The 25,960-nt window shown below is 48.6% G+C and overlaps 1 protein-coding gene across 2 annotated transcripts; it reads right to left on the reverse strand.

Annotated features, from left to right (window-relative positions):
- Positions 1-470: 470 nt before the first annotated feature.
- On the reverse strand, positions 471-25,703 carry RNPEP (arginyl aminopeptidase). 2 transcript variants are annotated; one of them, XM_067531542.1, is made up of 11 exons: positions 25,252-25,703; positions 21,642-21,782; positions 17,290-17,441; positions 14,784-14,900; positions 14,390-14,625; positions 12,480-12,593; positions 11,102-11,214; positions 7,003-7,111; positions 3,337-3,561; positions 1,802-1,944; positions 471-811 (listed from the first exon to the last, which is right to left on the reverse strand). In XM_067531542.1, the coding sequence occupies exons 1-11, from the start codon at positions 25,639-25,641 to the stop codon at positions 647-649; spliced, it is 1,905 nt and encodes a 634-aa protein (XP_067387643.1). In that variant the 5' UTR covers positions 25,642-25,703; the 3' UTR covers positions 471-646. The 2 variants fall into 2 exon arrangements, with proteins under 2 accessions (XP_067387643.1, XP_067387644.1); XM_067531543.1 differs by lacking the exons at positions 21,642-21,782; positions 25,252-25,703 and adding an exon at positions 21,826-21,959.
- Between the last annotated feature and the right edge of the window lie 257 nt (positions 25,704-25,960).

Raw genomic sequence — 25,960 nt, forward strand, 5'->3', positions numbered from 1 at the left:
TCCTGATCTGGCAGGGGAGGAGGAAAAGGGGCCCCCTTATGCAGGATGTTCCCCTCTACCTCCCTCCTAAGAACAAAAAGAAAATACCGAGTTCAATGAGTGAATCCCTGCCCCGGTCCGCTCTCCCAAGCAGGGCAGCTGCCGTCAGACAGCACTTGGGCTCTGAAACGCAGTCGAGGAGCACGGCGGCCTAGGCTGACCCGCCCCGCGCTGTGTTCTCCAGCACCTGGGGCAGGGAGCAGGCAGGCATAGGACCCATTTAATAAGGTCTCCCCACCCTTGAGAAGCAGTGGTCCATGACAGCACGGGAAACAGCTGCTAGTGCTCAGCGCTAGGGACAGCTCGTGAATCCAAGAGCCGCCCGTAACGGGGGAAAGGGTCCAGCGCCGCTCAAGCTCAGCCGAGGGGGGGGTTTGCTTTTAACACGGACTCAAGAGTCCCTCAAAAAGCCCCTGCCCCAGACCACCAGGGAGAATACAAATCAAAGCGTTTAATAAAACCAAATCTGTGCCAGCCAGCGAGAAGGCCACGAGGGGACGCACCCTCGAGCAGGCCCAGAAGCACCGCTCCAATGGGGAGTGGGTCTCTGGGGCAGGTGCAGCAGTGGCTCTCGGCCCTGCTGCCTGCGTCTCTCTGGGACAAGCTGTTAGCTGCCTGCGGGCTCCGAAGCCAGGATCTTCTTGATGTAGTTCTGGACGTTGACATGGAGCTGAGGCGCCGTGGCTGAGAAAGTCTCCACGGCCAGCGCTCGGGCAGACTCGGAGCCACTCCACATGGCCCGGTAGAGGGGGAGGGTGTATTTCTGTTTTCCCTGCAAGGCACAAATTGTAAATCAAGTCCAGCCCACCCTGCCCTGGCCCCACGGGCCACGAGGAGGATAGGTTCTAGAAGGCACAAATTATAGAGCTCTGCACAGGGGCCACTCTGTCACTACGGCTGGAGAACAGGTTCCCATATAACCTCTGCTTTAACAAGCCCACAGCTCCCTGAGACAGTCCCCTTTTCTCGCTCACATCCCGCACGCTTGGCCTCAGCCAAAAAGGCCGCTGGCGGAGGTTAGCCAAATCCAACTATTTAACAGCAGGAAAGCAGACACACATGTGCACACAACTGGGCGTGCTCGTGCGGAATCAACTTTCCCCGTTTCACAGAAGTTCTAACCCACACGGTTCAGAAGGGGGCGACAGCGAAAACGGCTGGATTACAAGAGCAAGTGACCTGAACAGGGGCCTCATTCAGGACTAGAGCCTTTGCAAGACTTGCAAACAAGTCAGAACAGTGATGGTAACGGCACCCGGGGCAAAGAGAGAGGGCAGCAGCTGCTGGTACTAGCCCCCCCTCTCAGGCCGTTCCTAAACCCGGTGGGATTCTCCCTCCCTTTCAGCCCATCCCACACTTAAAAACACCTGGTTGTACATTAGCACTGGAGTGGGGAAAATGCAGTTAAGGTTCCAACAGCAACACTGACTTTTCCGTGCTGCATGTATACACCATCTGCTCTCTCATTAAATGTGTCCTCTTAATAGATTCCTGTTTATGGCCCCAGTTCAGCAAAATTATTAAGCATATATCTAGCTTTAAGCACGTGCTTAAGTCCCACCGACTTCAAAAGGGATTTAGGAAAGTGCCTATTGGCCTTAAATGTAGGCCTGAAAACAAAGAATGCACAGCACGGCCCCAGCCTGAACATGGCATTCATTCCCTGTAATGCCGCGTGCAGCGGGAAAGCAGGGTTTGGTCTCTGGCTGGTGCACTGGATTCTCCCCGCCCCAGAGAGCTGGCAATGACATTACCCACAAACCTGGCTGTGGAGGAAGTCCTTGACTTTGCCAAACTCGGGCTCATGGCAGTTCTTGAGGATGATCTGGCACCAGCGGAGGCGCAGCTCGGCGTTCTGCGCTTTGGAGATCTTCGGGTACGTCTCACTCAGCTTCTCCACGTTCCCTGGGAAGTGGATGGTTGGCTCGTCAGTCCAGCTGGACTCAGGCCCGTGGACACGAGCATCACAAGCGCTGACTGCGGTACGGTCAGCAAGAACAAGCTAAAAATGCCACGGTTGCAACTTAGCAAAACTGCACAGATGCATGGGCCAGGCGCTGTGTCCCTTCAAAGAGATGGCGGCAGATCAATGGAGCACATCAAGGCACACAGAGGTAGGACCTGGCATTCATGAGAGCTGTGTGACAGATTTTCTCCACCCCCATAGCAGCAGGAGGGGCTCTGCCCAGAGAGGTGAGCACGGTTGCATCAGGCTTTTAGACTCAGCATGGGGGGAAAGGGAATTCACACGTAAAGCCGAGCTGAACGCAATGACACCACGTGCTGTCCGTCACGCTCTGACAGCCAGCAGGAGCAGACCTCTGCAGAAACGGAGCAAAGGGCTCCAGGACACGGGGAGCTTTTGGTTGCAGAGGTGTAGGCAGCCGAACCGCTGAGATCAGTGCTGTGCTCCGCGGTGTGTTACAACCTCCTGCCGCTAGAATACGAGGGAGAACGGCTGCAGAGCAGAGCACATCACGGCATGCTGCTCCAGGACATGCAGCGATGCCCCAACACACGCCCAGTGGCGTGCAGTGGGTCTCTGGCTCCCGGGGACCATTCTTAGATTGGTTCCCTCCATCTCCCCCTTGTTGGCAGTGCCCCGCGGGGGGTGGTGTGGTCTGCAGGCCTGTGTCCCGCTCTCCCTCCACTCTATCTGTGGCAGCAGCAGGGGAGCCTCTGTGTCCTGCTCTCCCCCTCTCCTGTTAGCGGCAGCAGCAGCGGTAGCAGTGCCCCATGGGGGGGAGGGTGTCTGCGGGCCCGTGTCCCGCTCCGTTTCCCGCTCTCCCCGCTGTGACGGGTTCTGGTCCTCGAGGCTCCGTCTGGCGCCCAGCGCAGGGGCGGAGGAGCCAGGAGGACGCCCTGGCTGCCTGTGACAGGGGGTGGGGAGGCTCCTCCTCCGAGAGCCTGGCCGGCGCCCCTCCACAGGCTGGCGCCCAGGGGAATGCCCCCCCGTCCCACCCTCGTTACGCCACTGCACACACCTATGCTTTTTCCTCCCCACTCAGTTATTGGAGAGCCAGAGGCTTCTCCCCAAAAGCAAAACTAAAGCCCAGCCACTGGACTCCCGTTGTGGGGCAGGTCAGCTGAACGAGCCCTTCGCTCACGCACCCCGGGCTGCAGTGAGGTTGGAGGCATGTTGCTAGGCACACCGAGCTCGCTGGACCAGAAGTCACGGGTGAGCATCCAGGATGCCTCTACACCATGGTCCATAAAGGCTTCACTGCCTTACACCAATCAGAACCCACCAGTTGTGTCCAACTCACACCCAGCCCAGGGGAGGTTCCTGGGCCTTACCGTCCGGCAAAGGGGATTTCTGCAAGATCTTATCAAGGAAGAAGACGAGCTGGTAGGTTTTCCAGGCAGAGATGTCCACAGCTTTGATCGCCTCCATGTTCAAACTGCCGGCTGCCCAGAGCTCTGCCAGCTCCTCCGCTGGCTTCATGAGCGTCTCGCCCGGGGAAAGGTCAGGCAGGTAAGGGGGCCAGCCGGGTGTGTTCAGCCACCGATCAAACTCAAAGCCTGCAGCACAGGAGAGGAGAGAAGAAGCTGGGTCGCGTTCTCTGGACTCCACACGGAAGTCACCTCCCAGAAGGGGGATGCACAGAGCAGGCAGGTGCTGCAGCAGAGCCGACTTTTGCCGCATGCGGCAAATGGTCCCACAGAACAGTAGCAACCGTGGCAGAATCTGACAATGGAGAGCTTGGTTTCTAGGCTCCGTCCCTTTAGTAAAACAGCATCATGGGGGCTCCACAGTTATGGTCTCTCATTGACTCAACTGTGCTGAGCTTACAAGCAATTGTGTTAATAGTCTGGGATCTGAGAGTCAAACTGGGTTCTTTCCCATCCAATGCGTCACCCCACCTAACAGGTTCCGCAGGCTCGATTCTGTCCTCAGGTCACCTGTGCAATCCCATGACCTTCAGGAGATCTGCACAGGCATAGCCAGTTATTAGTCCTGGAGATGATGTCTTATTACCCCAGTGCTGACTGGAAGGGCAGGGAAGGGAGTGTGCGGACTTCGCCCCAGAATCAGCCCTCTGTGGGGAAAGCTGAGGCAGTATATTAGCACATGGCAAATAAATGCAAGAGAACGCAGCAGTTCGCAGGCAAATATGCAGCGTAACAGACCAACTGGTAGGGTCAGAGCAACAGGGCTCAACTTTAAGGATAGGGAAAAGTAATAATGGTCCTGTCCTTAGCGCCACCCACGACCCATCAATGGACATTGGAGTGAACGTCCCATTGAGATGAGGGGACGTTTGATTGATTGATTGTTTCAGGCTCTCTGCAACCTCAGGCAGACATCGCTGCTCTGGCTTCACTTCCTTCCCATTGTGAAGGTTTTCTTTGAAACCATGGGGTTGTAGCCAGCTCTGCTGCTCTAGACCGATGGGCATACGCTAAATAAAGCGTGGGTATGGATTAAGGCACTAACGCAGACACCTGTAAGTCTCAAGCCTGTAAAGACAATAGCTTAGCCAAACTGAATAAGGTCCAAGGCCTACAGACGTGACCGAAGTTAACTAACCCCAAGATGACCCTACATCACAAGAGATCACAAGATAAAGCAGTGTTATAAGTAAGTGTTGCTGAACTGCTGACAGGTAACCACAACAAGCCAGTTTATACCAGCACAACACAACACACCAGTTTATACCAGCCTTCGATATTTTAAGTTAGGAACAAGAGTAGACGTTCTATCACAAGAATGCCACGGTAACTAATAGTCGTACATGCTAATAAGCTTGAGGGAAAAGGCCTAGTGCCCTATGGGAGACGGGCAACCCAAAATGAGTAGGGTAAAGAAATAGAGACAAGGAAAGGGGACTGAAACCCCAACTGAATATGCATTAGGCATAGCGGGTGTCAGCGTAACACGTTACAAAAGCCGTATCCCAACCTGCGTGCCTTGGGAGTTGCTAGGATGATGGTAATGAAGATGCTGAGGAGGAAGATGACGACTGACACTTCAGATTTCTTCACAAGTGATGGTGTATGTAACGCAACTGCTCGGTGCTGTGTGGTGTTCCCTCTCTCCATTACCAGACTGCAGTGCGTGCAATCTTGTTTGGTTGGCTAATGAGTTAGTATTACAAACAGACTACTGCATTCCTTTTGTGCAGCCTGGCGTCCCCCCCTTCCACTGATAACCTCTTTATTGTCGTCAGTCTCGGGGCTGAACTCTCAGATGAAAATCAGTGTAAACCTTATCTAGGGTCATTGGTTAAATAACCCATCGCTATAGATACAGCTACAGGGTCTAGGTCACTGACCCGGCCCAGTTCAAGCCCTGGAACACAGCAAATCTGAACTTGCTGCAGTTGCTGGTTACTACTGGGCCCCATATGAAGGTTTGTCTCTGGTTTTAGTGAATCCACAGCACTTACACAAGAATGGCCATACTGGGTCAGACCAATGGTCCATCTAGCCCAGTGTCCTGTCCTCCAACAGTGGCCAAAGCCAGGTGCTTCAGAGGGAATGAACAGAACAGGTCATCATCAAGTGATCCATCCCGTCACCCATTCCCAGCTTCTGGCAAACAGAGGCTAAGGACACTTCAGAGCATGGTTTTGCATCATCCCTGCCCATCCTGGCTAATAGCCATTGATGGACGTATCCACCATGAAATTATCTAATTCTTTTTTGAACCCTGTTACAGTCTTGCCATTCACAACATCCTCTGGCAAGGAGTTCCACAGGTTGACTGTGCGTTGTGTGAAGAAATACTTCCTTTTGTTTGTTTTAAACCTGCTGCCTATTAATTTCATGGGGTGACCCCTAGTTCTTGTGGTATGAGAAGGAGTAAATAACACTTCCTTAGTTACTTTCTCCACACCAGTCACGATTTTATAGACCTCTATCATATCCTCCCTTAGTCGTCTTTTTTCCAAGCTGAAAAGTCCCAGTCTTATTAATCTCTCCTCATATGGAAGCTGTTCCATACTCCTAATAATTTTTTGTTGCCCTTTTCTGTACTTTTTCCAATTCCAATACATATTTGTTGAGAAGGAGAGACCAGATCTGCACGCAGTATTCAAGATGTTGGCGTACCATGGATTTATAAACAGGCAATACAATATTTTCTTTCATAGGTGCTGACTTTTGGTTTTGCTGGTGGGTGCTGGGGCCAGTGGTCAGGTTCAGCTCTCCGCCCACGTGGCTTTTCCCCCCCCACCAGAGGCCGGGGCTTAGTTCCCCCTGCCCGGATTCTGCTGGGGCTAGTGGTCAGGTCTGGCTCCCCCCCATCTTCCCTCCCCCAGCTTCCCTAGGTGGCAGCTACCGGTGGGGCTTTTTTTTCCCCACCCTCCCATCCTCTGCTGGGGGCTTAGTTCCTCCCACCCAGCCCTGGACATCTGCTGCTGGGGGTGCCAGCTGGTGCCCAATTTTCCAGTGGCCTCACACTGGCCATCACTGCACATTCACCCTCCTACCCCTAGCCTAGTAGTCGGGTTCTGTTTTCTGTCTTAGTGTCTATCCCTTTCCTAATGATTCCCAACATCCTGTTAGTTCTTCGACTGCCGCTGCACACTGAGTGGATGTTTTCAGAGAACTACCCACAATGACGCCAGGATCTCTTTCTTGAGTGGCAACAGCTAATGTAGATCCCATCATTTCATATGTCGAGTTGGGATTTTGTTTTCCCATGTGCATTCCTTTGCATTTATCGCCACTGAATTCCATCTGCCAGTTTGTTGCCCACTCACCCAGTTTTGTGAGATCCCTTTGTAACTCTTCGCAGTCTGATTTGGACTTAACTGTCTTGACTAGTTTTGTATCATCTGCAAAATTTGCCACCTCACTCCTAACCCCTTTTTCCAGATCACTTATGAATACGTTGAACAGCACTGGCCCCAGTACAGATCCTGGGGGACCCCGCTATTTACCTCTCTTCATTGGGACAAAGAGGCCGCGGTTCCTGAGTGTCAGAAAAGAGATGAGAGACTCAGAAGCAATACTGACCTGGAATGGTGTCCACACCTTTCTTCTTCAGCTCTGGGAAGTACTCTAGAAAGAACTCCAGGGCGTCGTCAGCCACGATGCTCTGGAACTTGAACTGGTTCACGTAGGCCTGAGGGGACAGGGTGCTCAGAGTTCCACTCCACACAGGCAGGCCCAGCACAGACCCAGAGACTTTAAAATCAAACTAGTTTAAACAACTCTGTTTCCGCGTCTAGTTGTTACTTGGATGCCCAGCCTCGTTTAGCCAACTCCTGTCCGTTCTGACCGCCCCTGTACGCACAGGCACAAGGGAAGCTCAGCGACCGGATTCTCTGACCCCCACATCCCAAACACAGTCACTTCCTTTAGTTTCCAGGGATGAAGGTCATTAGCAGCCTCCTGTGCTGAGAGCAACGGAGCCAGCTGTGGGGCATGAAGGCCAGCTCCCCACACCCACACATGCCAGCAACCATGGCTGAAAGATGCCCAGCGGGGGATGCGGTGCCACTCAGCTCCCAGAGCTGGAGAGCTGTGGGTGGCGTACCTAAGTCCAGCTTCTCTCTCGGTCTCCAGGCAGTTAGCTACAGGAGCCAGAGGTCAGCAACACTGCACGGGCTCAGTGCAACTCAACCAACTCTTGCTCCCAAGCCACAGACAGATGGTGCCTGGCAGGAAGTTGCAATGAAACAAGACCGCTAAGGTACAGCCATTAACAACTGTCACCTTGTTCCCCCTCCTCTTCCTTCCAGGCTTTTTCCACACATCCAGTCTTTTCTCAAGTACCTGGCCTCCATCTTCGCCTATGGGCTCCCTATCTTCTGTTCTGTCCCCTTTGCTCCCATCCTGGACCCCATTCTCTTGCAGAGTTCTTTCCTCCTCTCTAAATCCTATTCACCATCCTTAAAGTGCTTCCCAGACATCAGCTAATTAGGCTCCTAAGTCCCTGTGTGGGGATGCCCTCTTATCCCCCCAAATAACTTGCATAGTAAGGAAAAAACCCTGTAAAAAGTTTATAGGAATGTAAATTGTGAAGAAATAAGTTCCTGGCAATACTGTCATGTAAAGAAGGGTTTTACTCTCTCTCTGTATGTTTATGTAATAAGACATGGCATAGCTTTCAAAACGTTTACAGGATCTCTTAAAAAAATAGCGTTTGCTTTTTAGAGTTTTGCCTACTTTAATTGACCGGAATGCAAAACAACCCCACAACCAAATAAAAACCGCTCGAAAGACTTATTGTAAATTATAAAGAAAGCTTTAGAATTTAGGGTACAGTATAAAACCCATAACTGATGGCTTTTACAATAAAAAATAAAGTTTTTAGAAGACAAAAGCCATAACTTTGCTTCTGCATGAAGTTCAGAGAGAAGACTGGAGCCTCTACCTCCATTAACCAAAGAAACAGCCCACCCCAGCCCCCACCCTTCCTCCCTTTCACCACTTCCACCTTTCCTGAGTTTTTCCTCAATTTAAAACAGTCATCTTTTCATGTTCTTTTGCTTAACATATATTTTAATCATATCAAATAGAATTTTAAAAGTTTAACATGTATAACAGGGTGGGGAGAAGAGAACTCTCCTGGATTTTAGGGGAATGTTGATAATTGACTGAAATCTTATTTAGTGAAACAGTTTTGCAGATAGCCATTCTTTAGCACGGGCAAGAATTTGTTATACAGAAACATTTCCTCACTTCACGAGGTATTGCTTTCCCCATTCAATGGATTATCAGAAATGATAAATAAGATTAACATAAACATTGGGAAAGTCACGTTTGGAAATACTTGGTAACAGTATCTTCAAAACAACAATTACATTTTTTTTGTTTGTTTATTATTACATTCGTGGGGCCCTAAAGAATTATTTTTCTGGTTTTACTAAAATCTTTATTTAAGTTGTGTCCCAGGGATGATAAATGATTTAATTATGGAAATTAAGTAAACGAAGCTATTTTTTGCTATTGGCATTTCTCTAGGATATAACAATATTATTTTTAAAACCGAAGATAGAATAGCTTTTAATCACTTTATTTCAATTCTCATTTCATTTCATTTCAAGCCTGTGATTAAGAATTATTTCACCACAAAAATTAAGGTCTTAATAAAGCAGGAGGGTCTGAGGGGAAATGTGCTGCTAATCATATATGCCACATGCTCATCGCTCTTTTTTTGACAGTTACTCACTCAATCCTTCATGCTGACAGGTGGCTTTTGTCTTTTTAAACCTTTTTTTTTTTTTATTGATCCATGTGTTACTATGGTTTATCTACAGTGACATTTCCCCTGCGCTTTAAATAAAATTTTATTGTAAATCCACTCATTTGAGGATTTCTATAGGACACCCCAGTGTCTAAAGCTGTCTTTACAGCTTACAAGTAGAGCAGTTTTGGTTTGGTTAAGGATTTTGGAAGGCATTAGTTTACAACTAAGCGAACGCTAGTTTTGAAAGGATAGGATAGTGTATCTTAAATATTTTGATTTCATTAAACCACCACAAAACATCCCTTAGATTGTAGAGACAGGTCTTTTCATTGTGTTACAGGGTTTTTCACCTCAATCAAAAACTATGATTGCTGTTTTTTCACTTTTAAAAGTTTGTTTGTCAAAACTTTACTTTGTTTAACAGGAATTTTTTAAAAAGGAAATATCCTGCAAACTGGTGATACAGGATATTTTAATCATGTGACTAAAAATTATTTTCTTGCAGAAGTTATGGTTTTGTTTATAAAGAGTGGAGTGGGGTATGGGGAATACATTTTGTCAGACAAGAGTGAAAGGGGCCATTTTTTATCTCCCTCCTTCATGCAGTTATAAAAGAATAGCTTCTCTCTTAAAATTTTGTTAATTGTAAAACTGCTCTGTAAACGAGTATTTGATATATTACATCCCTATTGTTATCTTTGTCTTTTAAGCAATTAAAAATCCCAAATTGGACAAATTTTATGTTTATTGGCAATGTGTTTTGTACATTAACATGCCCTTATTTTTTCATCTCTGCCATTTAAATCTTTAGAAAACTATGACTTGTGCTTTTTAAAACTACAGCACACATTTGTATTTTGTAAATGGAGATATTATATTCCCCAGGAACATATTTCTTCTTCATTTTGTAAACAAGCCAATGGTCAATAGCCATGCCTCTTGGCATATCACAACTGGTTCAGGAAAATGCAATTCTACGAAGTGTCTAAAAAATAGCTTCTGATTGGCATAGCCAAGAGGTGTGGCTTATCCAAAGCTGACTTTGTTTTGGAATTACTGGCATGTAACTAGTAGCCGTCACAGGCTTCTCTCCGCCCCTGGGTCAGTGAGACAAGCTTTCTTCCTCTCCTGTTGTTTTTAAAACTTTCTCTGCAGCCTCTCTCACTTTAACTTCTCTCTTTCTGTAACTGGCTGAGAGGTTTTTGCTTTTCTTGGCTGTTCTACTGACTCTCTCACTGTGTGTCTTGTTTACTCCCCATCGCTCCCATTTTCCTCTAAAAACTCATCTTCTGTTACTAATATTTAATGTCTTTATTTCAAAGGAAACGTTTTCAGAGGAAAATAATGACGTCACTCAGACGTCATTTCAAAACAGCCTATATTTTTCTTCTGAAGACAGACTTCTTTTTCTTCTACACTTAAACCTTTTAAAATGGCTCTAAATGTGGAAAAAAAAAAACACACACACACACACACAAACACACTCGAGCACTCCCCATGAAGCTGTTTTTTAAGTGAAAACGGCGTACACATCCAAAAATGAGACCAGAGGGCGGGACACAAAGGAAAAAGAGATCCTGGAAACCTGTCAAGATTATTAGGTGATGGATGCTATAGAGCCCTTTACTACTGAGGCTGCACTGACTCTTCAGCGGAGGTGCTGATTCAGCCCCTGCTGCAGAAGGCCGGGGTTTTCGTTCTCTGAATAGTCAGAGCCACCAGCTGAAGCTCTCATTCAGTTTTCCAGACAGAGGGATGGAGCATCTAACGCTGCAATGCTGCCACTTATGTACCAACAGGCAAGAAAGGAAACCTTGCTAACGAACACGCTAGAGGAAGCGAGTTTCCTGGCCTCCAGGCCCTGCGCATTCCTGCACGCCAAGCTCCCCTGTTGGAAGCCAGAAAAACCCTACTCCATACCTGCAAGAAAGCATCAAACTTGCTCTGCTCTCCCACGAGGTGCGCCAGGTAGGACACGAAGCAGTAGCCCTTCTCATAGGGGGTTTCATTGTACGTGTCTTCAGGGTCAACGCCTAGTGGGTCAAAGACATGACGGAGACCTGAGCTTTATGAAAGACACCAACTGTTCCAGTTTCCTGAGACTCCCATTCTTCAGCACCAGAGATCGGGTCCCCCCCACCCCTGCAACATGAGGCACAAAAGGGCAATGGCCTATGGCCGCGCAAACCTGGCTCAGATACAAACCACCCTGTGTAATTCATGGAGATGCACAGGGGATGCTATGAATGATGGACTTTCCCCCTACTCATCCACTGCCTCTCACTCTGCCACATTCCTCCTGGAGACCACCCCCTTTCTTTGCTCCATGGATGCAATCCAAGAGGGCACAGAAATGTACTCAGGCAGAGACTGCTAATATAAATGTGCTTTTCAGCCCCTGGCCAGAAACCTCTTCTTGAACTGAAGACTGGCAGATCACGCTCAAGCCAGCTGAAATTTAAATGATTTATTATTATTTTGCAACATGTGAAGGAAATTGATCACCCTGGTGCTGAGAGCAGAGTAATAATTCACCCTGGTTTCAAATTTTAACAAGAGAGTGTTTTGTTTGTTCACCAAACTGGCTGAGTTCCAAAACCTCAGACTTTACAGACACTCATTAAGGTTTTCATGATGCTTTAACTTCATGAAAACTAGCTCATCTGCTTGCAAAGAGAAGGTAACAATATTAAGGTGAGCGTTAGAGGTCGTTTTCCTGGCTACATGTTCTTCTATCATCAGCTGTCTGTGATGAAACACTCCACCTTTTAGTCTTAGGGACGTCAGGGCTACTCAAAGCTTGTATCTAAAACAAGAGTAAAGGCACAGCATACAAACCTGGGCGCTTAACCCATGGCTAAGACACTTGCGTAAGAGTGGCCTGATCTTCAGAATCGCTGAGCACCCACAGCTGTCATGGACATCAATGGGAGCGGAGGGTTTTCAGGACCTTTAGAAAACCCAGGTCACTTATTTAGACACCTAACCTGAGGTATCCATCCACGGTGTAAGTCTGGCCCATCTCTAGCCCTGTTCTTTGAACTTGCCAGCAGGATATAAACGGACTACGAAGAATTGGGAGTTTGATCGTACCGTACTGTACGCAATCCATACACAGCTTTATGGTCTGTTCTCAGCACATACCAATCATTGCAACCCTGTAGCATTGATATTGTAGATGCAGTTTTATTCCAAGCCATTACTGGGTGAAATGCACTGGCAGTAAGGACATCACCGATGGCCCCCAAGACCCGCCCCCCTAATGCAGTGTGGTATGGGAGACAGTGACTGCACAGACCTGGCTCAATTTTCACTCGGAGCTTGTTTAGAGGGTGATCTTCTCCTGTGTTATCCATGTGCTGGCGCAGCAGGGCCCGGCCCGTAGCTGCTTCAAGGCAGGTGTAAGCAGCACCTGATGACAAGAAGACAGTGGATTGGCACTGAGACAATGCACGTTGCCATCACAGCTGGGGAAGAAGCCAAGGTTTCTTTGGGGCCACCCTGCTTCGAAGACCAGTCAGAGGGCAAAGCAGTCACTGCTCCTGGAGCAGAATGTCGCTAGTTCAGAGAGAGGCTAAAGGAAGGAGAAGAAATCAGTTCCGGTAGGAGACGTACCATGGCTTTTCGGGGCATGGCTCACGTGCTGCCTGCTGCGACTGCTTGCCTGGGTCAAGCAACCTCATACGCTAGAGGAGTTCTGCCCTGCCAGCCTTGTGCAGAGGAGGAGCGAGTCATTCACAGAGAATCTCCCAAGAGTCCTAGCTCCCAAGACTCAGCCACAAAACCAGCCTCTCCCACCTATTTGCAAATGACCTTTAAAAGTCACTGAACAACCACCCCAAAATGCAGACCCGCAGAATCCACCTGTGTGTGTTCTACTGAGGGCACGGACAGAGCAGACAGGGCAGAAAGACTTTCCTTATGCTGCAAATGAAGCATTGTGAAACGAACGTTTGGACAAGCAAGCATGCCACCGGCACACGTTACGTTTACAGCTGCCCCCTGATGGACTTGTGGAAATGTCTAGGTTAGAAGGTCTAATTTCTTTTAAATGACCTGCACCGTAGGGAAAAAGTGGGTTTGTGCCAAAGCGTTTTAGGTCTTTATGATGCATAAATAAAACCATCACCTAGTTCTTAAGTAGCACTGTTCTTCAGTAGATCTCAAGGGGGGGAGGGAAGCCTCACATTTTTCAAGGGTATTTTTTGGGGGGGGGGTTTAAACTCCTTTTTCTACCTTAGAAATATAGGGAATGTGAAGTCTGGTCTGACCTAATTTTGGTGGAGGACTTGCTGGGGGTCATCAATTTAGGGCTCATAGAGTGAACATCTGAAGGGAGTTGAATCTTTATTAGACATAGACTTTAAGGCCAGAAGGGATCATCATGTTCATCTAGCTTGACCTCCTGCACATCACAGGCCACAGACCCTCACCCTCCCACTCCTCTAACAGACAACTTCTGACTGAGTTACTGAAGTCCTCATATCAGGATTTAAAGACTTCAAGTTACAAAGATCCCACCACTGACACTAGTTTAAACCGGCAAGTGAGCTATTCCCCATGCCGCAGAGGAAGGAGAAAATACCCAGGGTCTCTGCCAATCTGACCTGGGGGGAAAGTCCTTCCCAGATATGGCCATCAGTTAGACCCTGATCATGACATCTTTTCTTCCGATGATTTACATGGCATTTGAGTTAAACGGGTGTTAACTAAAGACCGTTTTAAAGAATCTGATTAAAAATCATGCCCCATCTCGGCCAGGTTTTACTTCCTTCGTGTCTGGCTAGCATAACCTCCCCCTCCCCCACGAACATCATGCTCCACCAGACAAGACCAACATTTCTAATTTAAAGTTAAAAAAAAAAAAAAAGCCTCTTAAAAAAAATAGCCAGCTGGTCCAAGCCCTCTCCACCCCACCCAATCACCCTAAAGGAGTCTGTCATGTCTCAGCTATTTTAGGAGCTAGTGCAGATCCACAGCCACTGCCAGGAAACATGTCAAGCCACACAGAACATAGGCCCCAGCCCTGCCCTCTGATCTCTGCAGCTGGACCCTTATATCTGCGCTGAGCGCTAGTGACGTCAACGGGTCTCCAGACCGGCCACGGCTCTGCATGCAGAAATCGGCTGGCAGGATTGGGTCCTTCATGCCTCTCCATGTAGCAAAGGGCACGGGCTGCCTGGGCCGGCGGCAGGGCCGGGCACTCACCGTAGACAACTGTGGAGATCCGCCTCTGCGCGTACATGGTGAAGCCCTCGTTCAGCCAAAACTCCCCCCAGTTGGCGTTGGTGACCAGGTTGCCAAACCAGCTGTGGGAGATCTCGTGGATGACGACGTCCACCAGGGAGCGGTCCCCAGCCAGCAGGCAGGGGGTCACGAAGGTGATGCAGGGGTTCTCCATCCCGCCGAAGGGGAAAGAAGGCGGCATGAAGAGAATGTCGTATCTGGGGAAGGAAGGCAGACCGGTCAGTGAGGGACCACCGGCACCCCCCGCCCCCAGCAGGAGAGTGAGTCTCCTTCCCCAGCTCTAAAGAGCAAAGACTTCGCGAGGCGCCTGAAGAAACCAGAGCACCACAGCGCCTCCCGTCCAGGTGAGGCGTACCTGCCCCAAACATACGGTCCAAAGAGCTTCTCCCCGACTGCCAGGAACTCTTCAATCACCCCATCGTACTCCTTCTTAGCTGCCTCAATCAGACAGGGCTCAGCCCACACCCGGCTCCTAGGGAGAGTGGAGAAACAAACAAGGGGCAGGCTGAGCCTCATCCTTATGAAGTGCGATACATGGTGCATGGGTTAGGAGAGCCAACACAATTCTAGCCTGAGTAGAAAGCTAGCACCCCAGCCCAGCCCCGGGACTGGCTCAGCCCCCAGCCCCCGGGACTGGCTCAGCCCCCAGCCCCCAACACCTGCACACTTCTGCCTGCTCAGTTCCACCCCCGCTGCTGCTCTGAGTGACTCTTCTCTGCACAGTCCTAGGATTCTATGGTTATTCGAATTCATACTGCTTCCGGCAGCCTGCACATTTTCCATGTGTCTTGGGCCACGCAGGATGGACGTGATGCCTGGTAGGGAGAGTACAGAAAAATCAAACTTACATCTTAAAGACACTTCACTTGCTGCCCCAGGGACTCAATCCCCCCGAGTTTTTAGATACCCAAAACACCTTTGTCCTCCTCTCCCTGCCCACACCCTCCTCCAGGTCATTGAAATATTTAACAATCCCCACCCCAAAGCTCTGGAGCAGCGCACTGGAGAACTCGCCCCATGCCAAGGCCTTGTCCACGTGCAAAAGTTGTCCGGCTTTATCTATATTGATATAGTTACATCGGTACAATCTCCCCTAGTGTGGGCACCCTCCTATCAGCGCAGTTTATTCCTGTACAGGAAGGGAAATAAGATAGAGCTCTAAGTGCCATTAAAAGCACGCCCTAACTGATATTATACCAGCACAAAATCGGAGCACAGACCCGCCCCAGAGGAAAGCCTTTCACTAAGCACGTTTATCCTTTTACCACTTATCTCAGGACCTTTTGGAAAACACACACACGTTGGCATTTTGATCTACGCTATGGCTGACTCACGGAGCTCTGATGGGGCACAGAGGCACGGCTGCGGGTTTGACCGTATCAGGTGACCCTTATCCAAGCGCACTGTTCAAATCTTTGTTTATGCTCCTTCGCCTGGCAACCCAGGCCATTCACCAGCCTGATCGCCAGCGGCTTTGGGGTTTTATTTCAAAGGAAATGCCCCCTCGTTCGCCGCTTTCTCAGTGAGTAGCCACAGTCTGGGGATTTGTAACAGGGCTCTGTCAAAGCCTAGCCTAGCTCGGTGCTTTCTGTTTCCTTCAGAAGCTTTAAACAACACGCTCCGACACTGGTGATTTATGACAGGTTGCTCTATAACTTCCTTGTGTGCTAAGGATACCGCCCCAAATTTCATTTGAAAAATTCCTGACTAGGCTTTGCCCCATCACTCCCTCCACAACGATGTAGAAATATTGATCCTCTCCAGTATACTGTCTTTAATGCCCCCTCCTCTGCACACCTGCGTGGTGCAGTGGCTACTGTCGGCACATGGAAGAGGGGAATTTTGAGGATGGAGATTGACCGTTTGCTACAAAAGAAGTTAAGACATTTTGCTGAATGTGTAGAACTGGAAGTTTTAACAGTTAATGGACTTTAAACCAAAGAAGACTAAAGGTCCGGCCATAAACAAAGCTAATGAGACATTTACTGCATGTGTTGTTGCTTTTGATCTTTAGTCCTTAATTAAGCAAGGTCTGAGGTCAGACTCGATGATCCTTTCTGGCCCTAAAAGATCCGGAAATTTATGAATTAATGGAGCTGGAAAAAATGGGGGACTTAAGCAGGAGTGCATAGACTCATGTATGCCCAGGACCCAAAAATAAATATGTTTTAAGAGCCTTCTGCATAAGTGACTTTGGGGAACTCATTCAAAGCAAGATACAGAGTTTGACATCAGGGCGATTCTGCAGCCCCACTTTGAAGCTGCATTCCTCTCTGCTCAGAAAGAGAAAGAAGTCTTGCCCAGGACAAGGAATGAGATGTGATCCCTAACCAGATAATCTGATGCGTACCGAACGCCACAGATGCACTACACATATAGGAGGAGTATGATTTGCTATTGTCATTTGATTTTAGGCATTATGAAGTCTCCTGCTGAGCATGAGAATTGATTGCCAGCCGCTAGTGGGTTGAGCTGCAACCACGTTTTAAATGACTGGGTTGGTTTTGACCCAGATCTATTGTTACACATAATCCACAGTGCATTCTATTCCCACACGATACGCCGTGGCTCATGAGCGGTGGGCAGGACAGAGATCAGACATGCTGCAAGACAAGTAGTGTGGAAAAGGCAACTCCCAGGGGAACACCACGGCACACGGGAGCTTAGAACAGTGAGTCTTACCCATTGTTCATGTGAAGAGTCGAGCAGGGGGAAGGGCTCCCCTGGAAGAAGGGGAGGGACAGCAGATATGCTTGGTATTTAGGAAGGCAAACCCTTCATACCTAAGCTACAACCAAGACAACTGGCCTTATAACTGAATGCACGATCCTCCTCCTGTGAATACGGGGGCAGCCTCTTACCTGGGTCCAACCTCAGCAGAAACTATGTCGCCAACAGCCAAGGCGATCAGGTAGGAAGGGATGGGCTGGGACATCTTGAAGATGAACGTGTTGTCCTTCTCCTGCTTCTCCCAGGTAGTGGCGCTCATCACAGCTGTGAAGCCTTCAGGGACCTAGCAACAGAGACACTAGTAAACAGCCTCCGTCAGGAGGGGTGGGATGGGGTCACACTGCTCACGTTAGGGTTGAATTTCAGGGCTTTGTCAATGAGAGTTTCTGGAGCCAAGCTACAGCCAATTATGCTCCTAGAATGAGGGAAAGCATTCAGGCTTCTCCTGACAGACAAGGAGAGGCAAAGGCAGTAGTTCGCTCTGGACTAACACCACAAAGGGGGGTAAATTTATGGCACTCCAAACAGGAGGGACCAGAGAACCTGTCCAGCTCCATCCACGGCACAAGCTTTCCTGTGTTGGGCCACTGTGTTATCACACAGAAATAGCCTGACCCAGTTTAACATGCAGTTTATAACAGTCCACCCTTCCCTGCACAAAACCCTGAGCGTCCCAGATCCTGGAGGCAAAGGGCACACGCCCGTGGGTTTTGTTCTTTGATTCATTTGCCAGGCCACTTTTAAAACACACCTCTCCCATGGGTTGGTTTCATCCCCAGCAATCTTGTCATGGTCTCCTCGCCCTGCACTCTTGTCCTGTCTCCTGTTATATCACAAACCCACTTCTTGTGCCATTTCGTGAAGCACTTCATGAACTTGCAGTGGTGCCTAAGACCCTAAATAAATAAGATTTATTGCTCCAGTTTTCACCTAGCGCCTGCCTGCCTGGCACCCACCTAACTGAGCAGCAGATAGAGAGGAAACTGCTTTGCAGAGAGCTGCATTTGAATGTGCGGTCAAACTTCTTCTCCATCCCTCCCATATATAATTAAGCGAATTCAGAGTGATGGATCCAGCAGCTGCCATAGCTGCCGGCCTCCTGGTATGTGCTCTATGTAATATTTCAGTCTGAGGAGTTAACTCAACTAGCATTTCTAGTATATCAAGATAGAGGTTATTGGAAATGACCATTGCGCATCACAAGTTAACTTCTCAGCTATCACCTTTCGGTAACAAAGACACGCGAACCACTGACTTTGGCTAAATGCACGAGAGTGTTAGAATCACACTCGGAGGGCGAAGGTACTGATAATGCTGCATTACCATTGCCAAGCGCATCAAAAGAAAGTCAGATCCAAGTCGGCCAAAAACAACAAGGAGGAAGCATCACTGTTTTTCAACTGCGAAGGGATAGATTAGAACAAAAACAACTCCAGAACTGAAACAAAAAACAGAGCTGGAAATTGCAGAACGTGTTTATGGCTGTCATATTCCCTTTTCTGTTAGTGAGCAGCCAACTTTTCTAGCAATGAACAGCCACTTAAGGTCCGGCTACAAAGCAACCAGTCAAAAGCAGAAGGCAGGTGAATTGTTAAGACACAGTTACTAATTGCTTGAAGGTGGAAGCATGCAATGAATTACATGGAGAAGCAGTTACATTAACACAAGATGGATGGAGTAACGTGCACAATGATCCAGTGATAGCTAACTGGGTGCAGATAGGGAAACCTGTGGTTATGTATCAACAGTTCACACTGGAAGCAAGAAAACTGGGAAGAACTGTACTATACCAGCAGGAGAAACCAAGCAATTAGCAAATGAACCATACAGCTGTGTTGTTAAGAGCTATCTGACAGACAATGAGAAAAAGATGCAAAGTATGAGAAGTGGTTTGGAACAAGATGACGACACTTCAGTTACGTACAGATGTATGACATTGGCTAAACCGACTTGGACAAGACCTTAAACTACATGCTCTGATGAAACATGCTGTAGATTTACTGAAGTATTTTTGTAATCACCCTCAGCCTGGTTAAAAGAATGCCAAGGATCTGTAAAACCCCAAATCATAGATGGAAACGCGTTAAAAATCGGTCCCGTTATCTCAGGACTGTGAGAGACCATGATGCAGAACTTGAAGACACAGCGGTCAGTATAGTGAATAATCAAGAGATTTACCGAGAAGCAAAGAACTTGCTCAGTTGTAACCAGTCTCTGTGGCACTTGACTCACTCCAAAGGGACACATCAACAATTGATGCTGCACAGGAAGGATGGTTGGATCTACTGGCAAATGAAGATAGTACATCACACAGAGCAGAAGTACAAGAGAGATTTCACGGGGCTACGCCTGTACATATATTGGCCAACTTCCTTCATCCAAAATACACAGGAAGAAATTGTCAGCTGAACAAAAAAAATGGCAAGGCAGTGATTGCGCAGCAAAAATCCCGACTTTCTGCCATATTTACTTATATTTAAAGTAAAAGCTCCATATCCAAAAATCAGTGTTTTCATCTGCTATCGAGGGAAAAGTTTCCTTTGTAACATGGTGGAGAAATCTGAAGAACGCTGATGTTCCATCTGACTTCATAGAACTGTTGGTGCTACTGCATCAGTGGCAAGCACATTCCACAACCACAGAACAAATCTTTTCCAACTTTAGATACATCTGTTCAAAACTAAGGAATAGGCTTGGTCGATCCACTGCATCGAAGTTGGTCTTCTGCAACAGAAGGCTGCATGGCCAAATGAACCTGGACTGGTATCAGCAACTCTACGTGCTTCTCATTGCTCAATGCTTCAAGCCTACAACTCTGCATGACTGTTGTTTTCATTTAATTTTTTTAATTCGTTTTTTGACTTTTGTTTATAAAATGTTGAAAACTGAAATATGAGCCACGGCATGTAGAACTTCACTGAGAAAATCCCAAACCAAAATAGAGCCATTCCAGGGTCCCATACTATAATTACATATTACTATTACACCTGCTGCAATTTTACTTTTTATTCGTACAACCCTCAATTACTCTCCGAACCTATTGGCTTACATATTCAAACGGTGGCTCCATAACTAAAATTAAGTGTGATTTGGTGTGCATTGATGAAACAGTTTTGAAATAGTCCTAGTTTAAGGCATTTTCTAACTAGTTTTTCACAGGTGGTAAAAACCATGATTTTACTTCGTAAAAACCACCCCTGGTAAATACCATGCCATCCCTGCCCCCCTAACACACGCCACTCTGGCTCCTCACTGGATAAAGGTCACTGTCCTGATATTCCAAGCCTTCTGGGAGATCGGCCCTGGGTACCAGAGAGGACCATCTCTCTCACTGCGATCACAATCTCCCATAACAGCTATGCCCTACAGGAAAAATACATTGCCTTCAGCATAAAAAAAAATTATTTTTTTAAATCAGCACTTTGAATGCACTTTCCCTTAATAATGCATATGAACAAAACTCATATTCCCCTATAAACCCACCAAGCTATTTCTCTATGTGCTGGGAAGAAGCCAGCTTCTTGTTTCTATTTGGAAGCATTTGGGAGATGCTTGTCCTACCAGGAAGGGCCAGTGAGAGCTTTGTTAACACTATCTTAACTACACTTACTAATACATATTATGGATCAAGCACCTCTGTGTAAAAGATTCAGCACCCTCACCTCTTTAAGATGTAAGAGTTTGCAACACATGGACTCCCACTCAGAAGTCCTCTAGAACAGGGGTAGTCAACGGAGGGACTGTGGGCCAAATTCCGACCGCCAGATGCTTTTGAACAGACCCAGATATCTTTTTATACATTTATTATCAGCAATTTTGTTATCATTTTCTCTGGAGTCTGGACCTTGACCAAGAAATCTGGACCTTGACAAAAAATAATTGATTATCCCTAGTCTAGCAAAACCAAGGAAGACCAGACTTGATATTCTGGTTATTTCTTAAGTTAAAGACAAAAAATGCTCCCTGCATGCCCAGAAAACACGCCTCCCCCCAAACCCCCCCCCCCACAAAACCCTCCCTCCTCTTTTCAGGTCCTCTTTATTCATCATTTTAAAAAGCAAGAGAGACTCTCAAGCACAATCCTTTTATTCAAATGCCCTTTGCAGGTCACCTCTAAGGAGGGATCTGAAGCCAACATAGTGTTATCCTTGGCAAACAAGGAGCGGGAGCAGTGCATGCTGGGAGCAGTATGACGTAATAGAGTCCACATGTAGGACTCTGACCCCAAGGCTTCAGTGAACTCAGCGTGAGGATCAGGGCCTTCTGATGTCCTGAATCTCAGAGGTTTGTGACAAACGTTCACAGCACTTCCCGATGTCCTGTTTTAATAAAGTTAGCTGTCTGAAGAGACAGCTTACCAAGATTTCTCCTTCCAACGCCCAGAAACTGATGCCCTCTTGATAAATGAATTTTCTATCCTAAATACGGTTTGCACAGATGATCTTATTCGCACCCTTGTGCCTTTCCTAAGGGTGCTGCTTACCTTTACAGTGGCTGAATATGTACTTTTAACAGCCGGGGTGTCAAAGCAAGGGAAAAAACTTCTATTCAGGACAGCCTGGCCTTGCGTGTACATATAAGGCTTCTGCTTCCCTGCTGTCTGCTCTGGAGTGAGCCAACAAACCTGATGAGAGAGAGAGCTTTATGTGAGGGATAGGAGACTTTACCTGGATTTTTGCAGAATAGGTGCTCTTTGTTGCTGGAGTGTGAAAGCCAGGGAAAAAGGATCTGTTGAGCACAGGAAAGCCAGAGGTATAAAGGAATGGCTTCTCCTTCTGGGCTGTTCGGAAGGAGTCCAACCAGGACATCTAGAGCAGCAGGCAGAACAAGGAAAGTCAGTGAAATCACACTAGACAGCCAAATTAAAGTTAGTCAGCCCTTGAAATTTTGAGTGGAGGCGAAGTCTGTGAGCTGGCCCTGGCTATAACACAAACCTGGGATCCTAATGGATCTTAATCAGCATTACTGACACAAAAGAAGAGTGCCGCCTTTAGATGGAGAAATGCACTCATGACTGGACATGGCAAACCCAGATCCGCCCTCTTGGCCTATTCCAGGAACAGTTTGTAGATCGAATGGGTTGATGGCCACAAAGCAAAGTAATTATACTGGAACAGAATGTTTGCACAAGGAGTTTTACCAGCATCGCTACAGCCATATAATTATACCCCAATCCCTTGGGTAGACAAACCCAACTAGTTTAAAGGCAGCTGTAAACGGATCAAGCTCCTCCCTGGGTGACCAGCCCAAACCCAGGCCTTGTTCCCACTAGTGTGTGTCAGTATAGTTACACCTGTAAAGGCATTCTGGCAAACTCCGCTAGTGGAGACACAGCTTAGACCAGCAAGAGTTCTTTTGTTGATTTAGTGTTTCCCAGTTCCTCAAATGAAATAAGCTATGTCAGCAAAAGCACTTAGGCACATCAGTGATTTTCCCAGGAGGCACTAGGGCCTGATCTACACTACAAAGTTCTACTGACATAGCTATGTTGGTTAGGGGTGTGCAAAAAAAAAAATCAACCTCTCTTAAGCCCTAGCAAAAGCCCTAAGGTAGTTTATACCAGCAAAAGAATCCTTTTGCCCATATTCTTATTTTGTTTGAGTAACTGGTATAAGGTGTGTCTCCTGTAGGGCGGATAGCCAGTATATCTATCCAACAAACCCTTTCTAGTGCAGACAAGACTTCCGTACCATTTAAGTGTATACATTGTATTAAAAATGAAAACAAGAATTAAGCTTCGTAAGGCAAGTTATTCTGGGTTGACTTCTGATTTCATTTATTCTTGTGTAAACCTAGAATAACGCTACTGAAGTCTGTGAGGTTCCTCCAAATTTAGGGCAACGTGATCAAGATCCTGCTTCAATGAGTCTGAAGCTCCCCACTGAATCCAGGAGATTGGCAGAAATTAGATAACTGAAGGGAAAAATCTAAAAAATGTAATTAAGAATCCGAAGAAATCAGTTGCTTCTCTGAACCTAAGACAGTAGCTCAAGATTTGCAATCCCTCTTGCTTCTGACTAAGCTGAAAACAGACAGTTAGCCTTTGGCTCACACACACTGCCTTAGTAGCTCCACTTCCTGCCCAAAAACAGGAAATGAAAAGATGCAAAAAAAGCAAATTAATCATAAGTGATTACTGGCCCTCAAAGCATAAGCATAGGTTGGATCTGCTCCTTTCTTGTTCCAGCTGGGCTGTCCATTCTTAGCCATTAAGTTTTTATTCTCAGCATTTATAATTCAGAATTACTACAGCTCATCAATTTGTATTAGCTCTTCTTTCAGTGACAACTTGAAGAGCGTCATTTAACTGTTGAAATGAGCCAGGGTGCCCGGTGGGGTAGGTTTTGTTCAGCCCAGGCAGACAGTCTTGGGTAAGTAAGCCAACAAAATAACCCTGAGCCACTGAACTTTGCAGCGACAAACATTTTCATTTTAATTTATGGCAAATGCACTACTCTGGCACCTTTACTCTTACTGTATCGAACAACAAGCAGGTGATTGCACCACATTTCCCTGAGCAGACCGAGCATTCTGGAATCAGACTTCCTTTCTACTCAGGGGATGGGGTGAGGTTTTGAAAAGCTATTCTGAGATTGCCACAGAGCAACTAAACTCCCCAGAGAGAGGCTGGAAACAGAAAGCAATGATCCCAGCCTCCAAATGCACAGAAAACGAGACCCTTCAGCTGGAAGCAGTTTGGGCCCGTTCCCAGGAAGAATAAGAAGCACAAGAGACACCAAATCTAGGGTTCTTGCTGAAGGTTACTGTACCTTAGTGCTCCCTAACGGAGAATAGTTTATGAGTTGGAATTTGTCCACCTTTGAAAACCTGCTGCTGTCTAGATTTACAAAAAGGAGGTAATTAGTTGTAATCAGAGTGAGCATCCCTGGAGACCAAGCTGGGGATCTGAGGAGAGGATAAGGGGATGGGAAAAGGTTAGTTTTCTCCTCCTTTGCTTTGCATTCTCTCATCTCTAGCTTTAAGCTCAGATAATACAGAACTTCCACCATCCGGACTGGCCATGCTCCTGCCTGTCCTGACAAAGCACCCTGCAGCTAAATGTCTCAAAGATGGACAGGCTACATTGGTGAGAAGGCACAACTCCTTCTCTCCTTAATGCAGATCTCCCACCTAAACACCACTTGACATAATCTTGGTGTCATCCTGACCTTTCAGGCATATGTTTGTTTACAAGCCAAACCTCTGAACATGGCTACCTTGGCACCCCTTCCACTGAAACCCTCATGCACGCCTTCATTGCTCCCTTCTCACTGCAACTCCCTGCTTTCCAGATCCCTATCTTCCAACAACCCCACTCTCTCCCTGGTCGATTTAGGAGCCAGGCTAGTGTCCTTGTTTCTAAAGCACTCTGCGGATTTGCTCCCGATTCCCCCGGGACTCCTCTTCCAGGCCAGATTGGTCACTGCCTCGCCCCTGGCGTCATCATTTGCTCCAGTGCAAGCCGCATGCCATGACTGGTCTGGGCCATGTTTCGCACTGCTGTAAACAGAGACGCAAGATGCAGAGCACTGTGAATTCGGCTCTTGGTATCTACATCCTCTCTGCCCTGCCATGCTGCGGCTGCTAGCAGGGCAGGAGCTTTCCCCTCTGAAGCACCTGCCACCTGTAAGCAACAAGGCAGGAGCTGATGGGGGTGGCTAGGCGAACAAAGAGCCTCGACAAACTCGGACAAAGTTCAGGATGAAAAACAGGGACAGCAGGCTAGGGACTGAGAAAACTCACAGATTGGATGTCTCACCCCAGAGAGGGAAGGCAGGGCAGATATGTGGGGCAGAGAGCGAGATGCGGAGACAGCCGGTGATGCAGAGGGTTTAGGATGGAGGGGGTGGAGGGTCAAGGTGTAGGGCAACAATTGGATTAGGGGGTAGGGAGCCTGGTGGGGGGGGGGGGACTGCAAGGGATCATGGGGAGCAGGAAGACCCAGGGGGGCAGCAGGGCATCAGGGTGCAGGGGCAGCAAGGAGACTGGGGGATCAGGAGCTGTGGGGGGGAGCTAAGGGTCAGGGTGGTGAGGCAGCGAGGGGGTCAGGGGCAGGGGGCCCGGGGCCAGCAGCCCGGCTCAGCGCCGCTCACCCCGGGCCCGTCGCCCGTGCTGTAGGCGATCTCCAGCGCCAGGCTGGCCCCGGCGCGCAGCGGCTCGGGCAGGGCGATGTGCAGCGCCGAGCCGTAGCTGGCGAAGGGGCGGCTCTCGAAGCGCAGCGGCCGGGGCCCCGGCTCCCCGCCCGCCGCCGCCGCCGCCAGCTCCACGCCGCGCACGCTCAGGCTGGGGTGCGAGTCCAGGCTCAGCTCGGCCGCGCCGTCGCGCAGGCAGCGCAGCTCCAGCCGGGCCGAGCCCTCCAGCTGCCCGGGGCCCGGCGGCCCGAAGGCCAGGCGCAGCGCCAGGTGCAGGTGCCGCAGCTCGAAGCTCTCCGCGCTGCTGGCGGAGGCCACGTCCCGGACCCGCCGCCCCTTCGCCGCCGCCATCGCTGCTGGGGCCGGGGCCGGGGCAGGAGAAGGAAGCGAGCGGCACCGAGAACTGGGCTGAGCCAGGCGGGGGAGGACCTGGGGGCGGGTCGCCCGGCCCAGGGGCGGATCAGTGGGGCCGTGTGTAGCGCAGGCCCCTGCCCCTCGCACGTGTGGGCAGAAGGGGGGAGACAGCGCCACGGGAGGCTGGTTTAACACTCGCTGCAGAGGTGGAGCCGTGGGGCAGGGATGGGGCATTGGAGAACAGCACAGGGGAGCCGTGGGTGGGGCTAGGGGGCGGGGTATGGGGTGCAGCAGCATAGGGGAGTGGTGGGTGGGG

Source organism: Emydura macquarii, unplaced genomic scaffold, assembly GCF_026122565.2.
Source record: "Emydura macquarii macquarii isolate MOO-44397 ecotype Brisbane River unplaced genomic scaffold, CSIRO-AGI_Emac_v2 contig_3220, whole genome shotgun sequence".
Lineage (NCBI taxonomy): Eukaryota > Metazoa > Chordata > Testudines > Chelidae > Emydura > Emydura macquarii.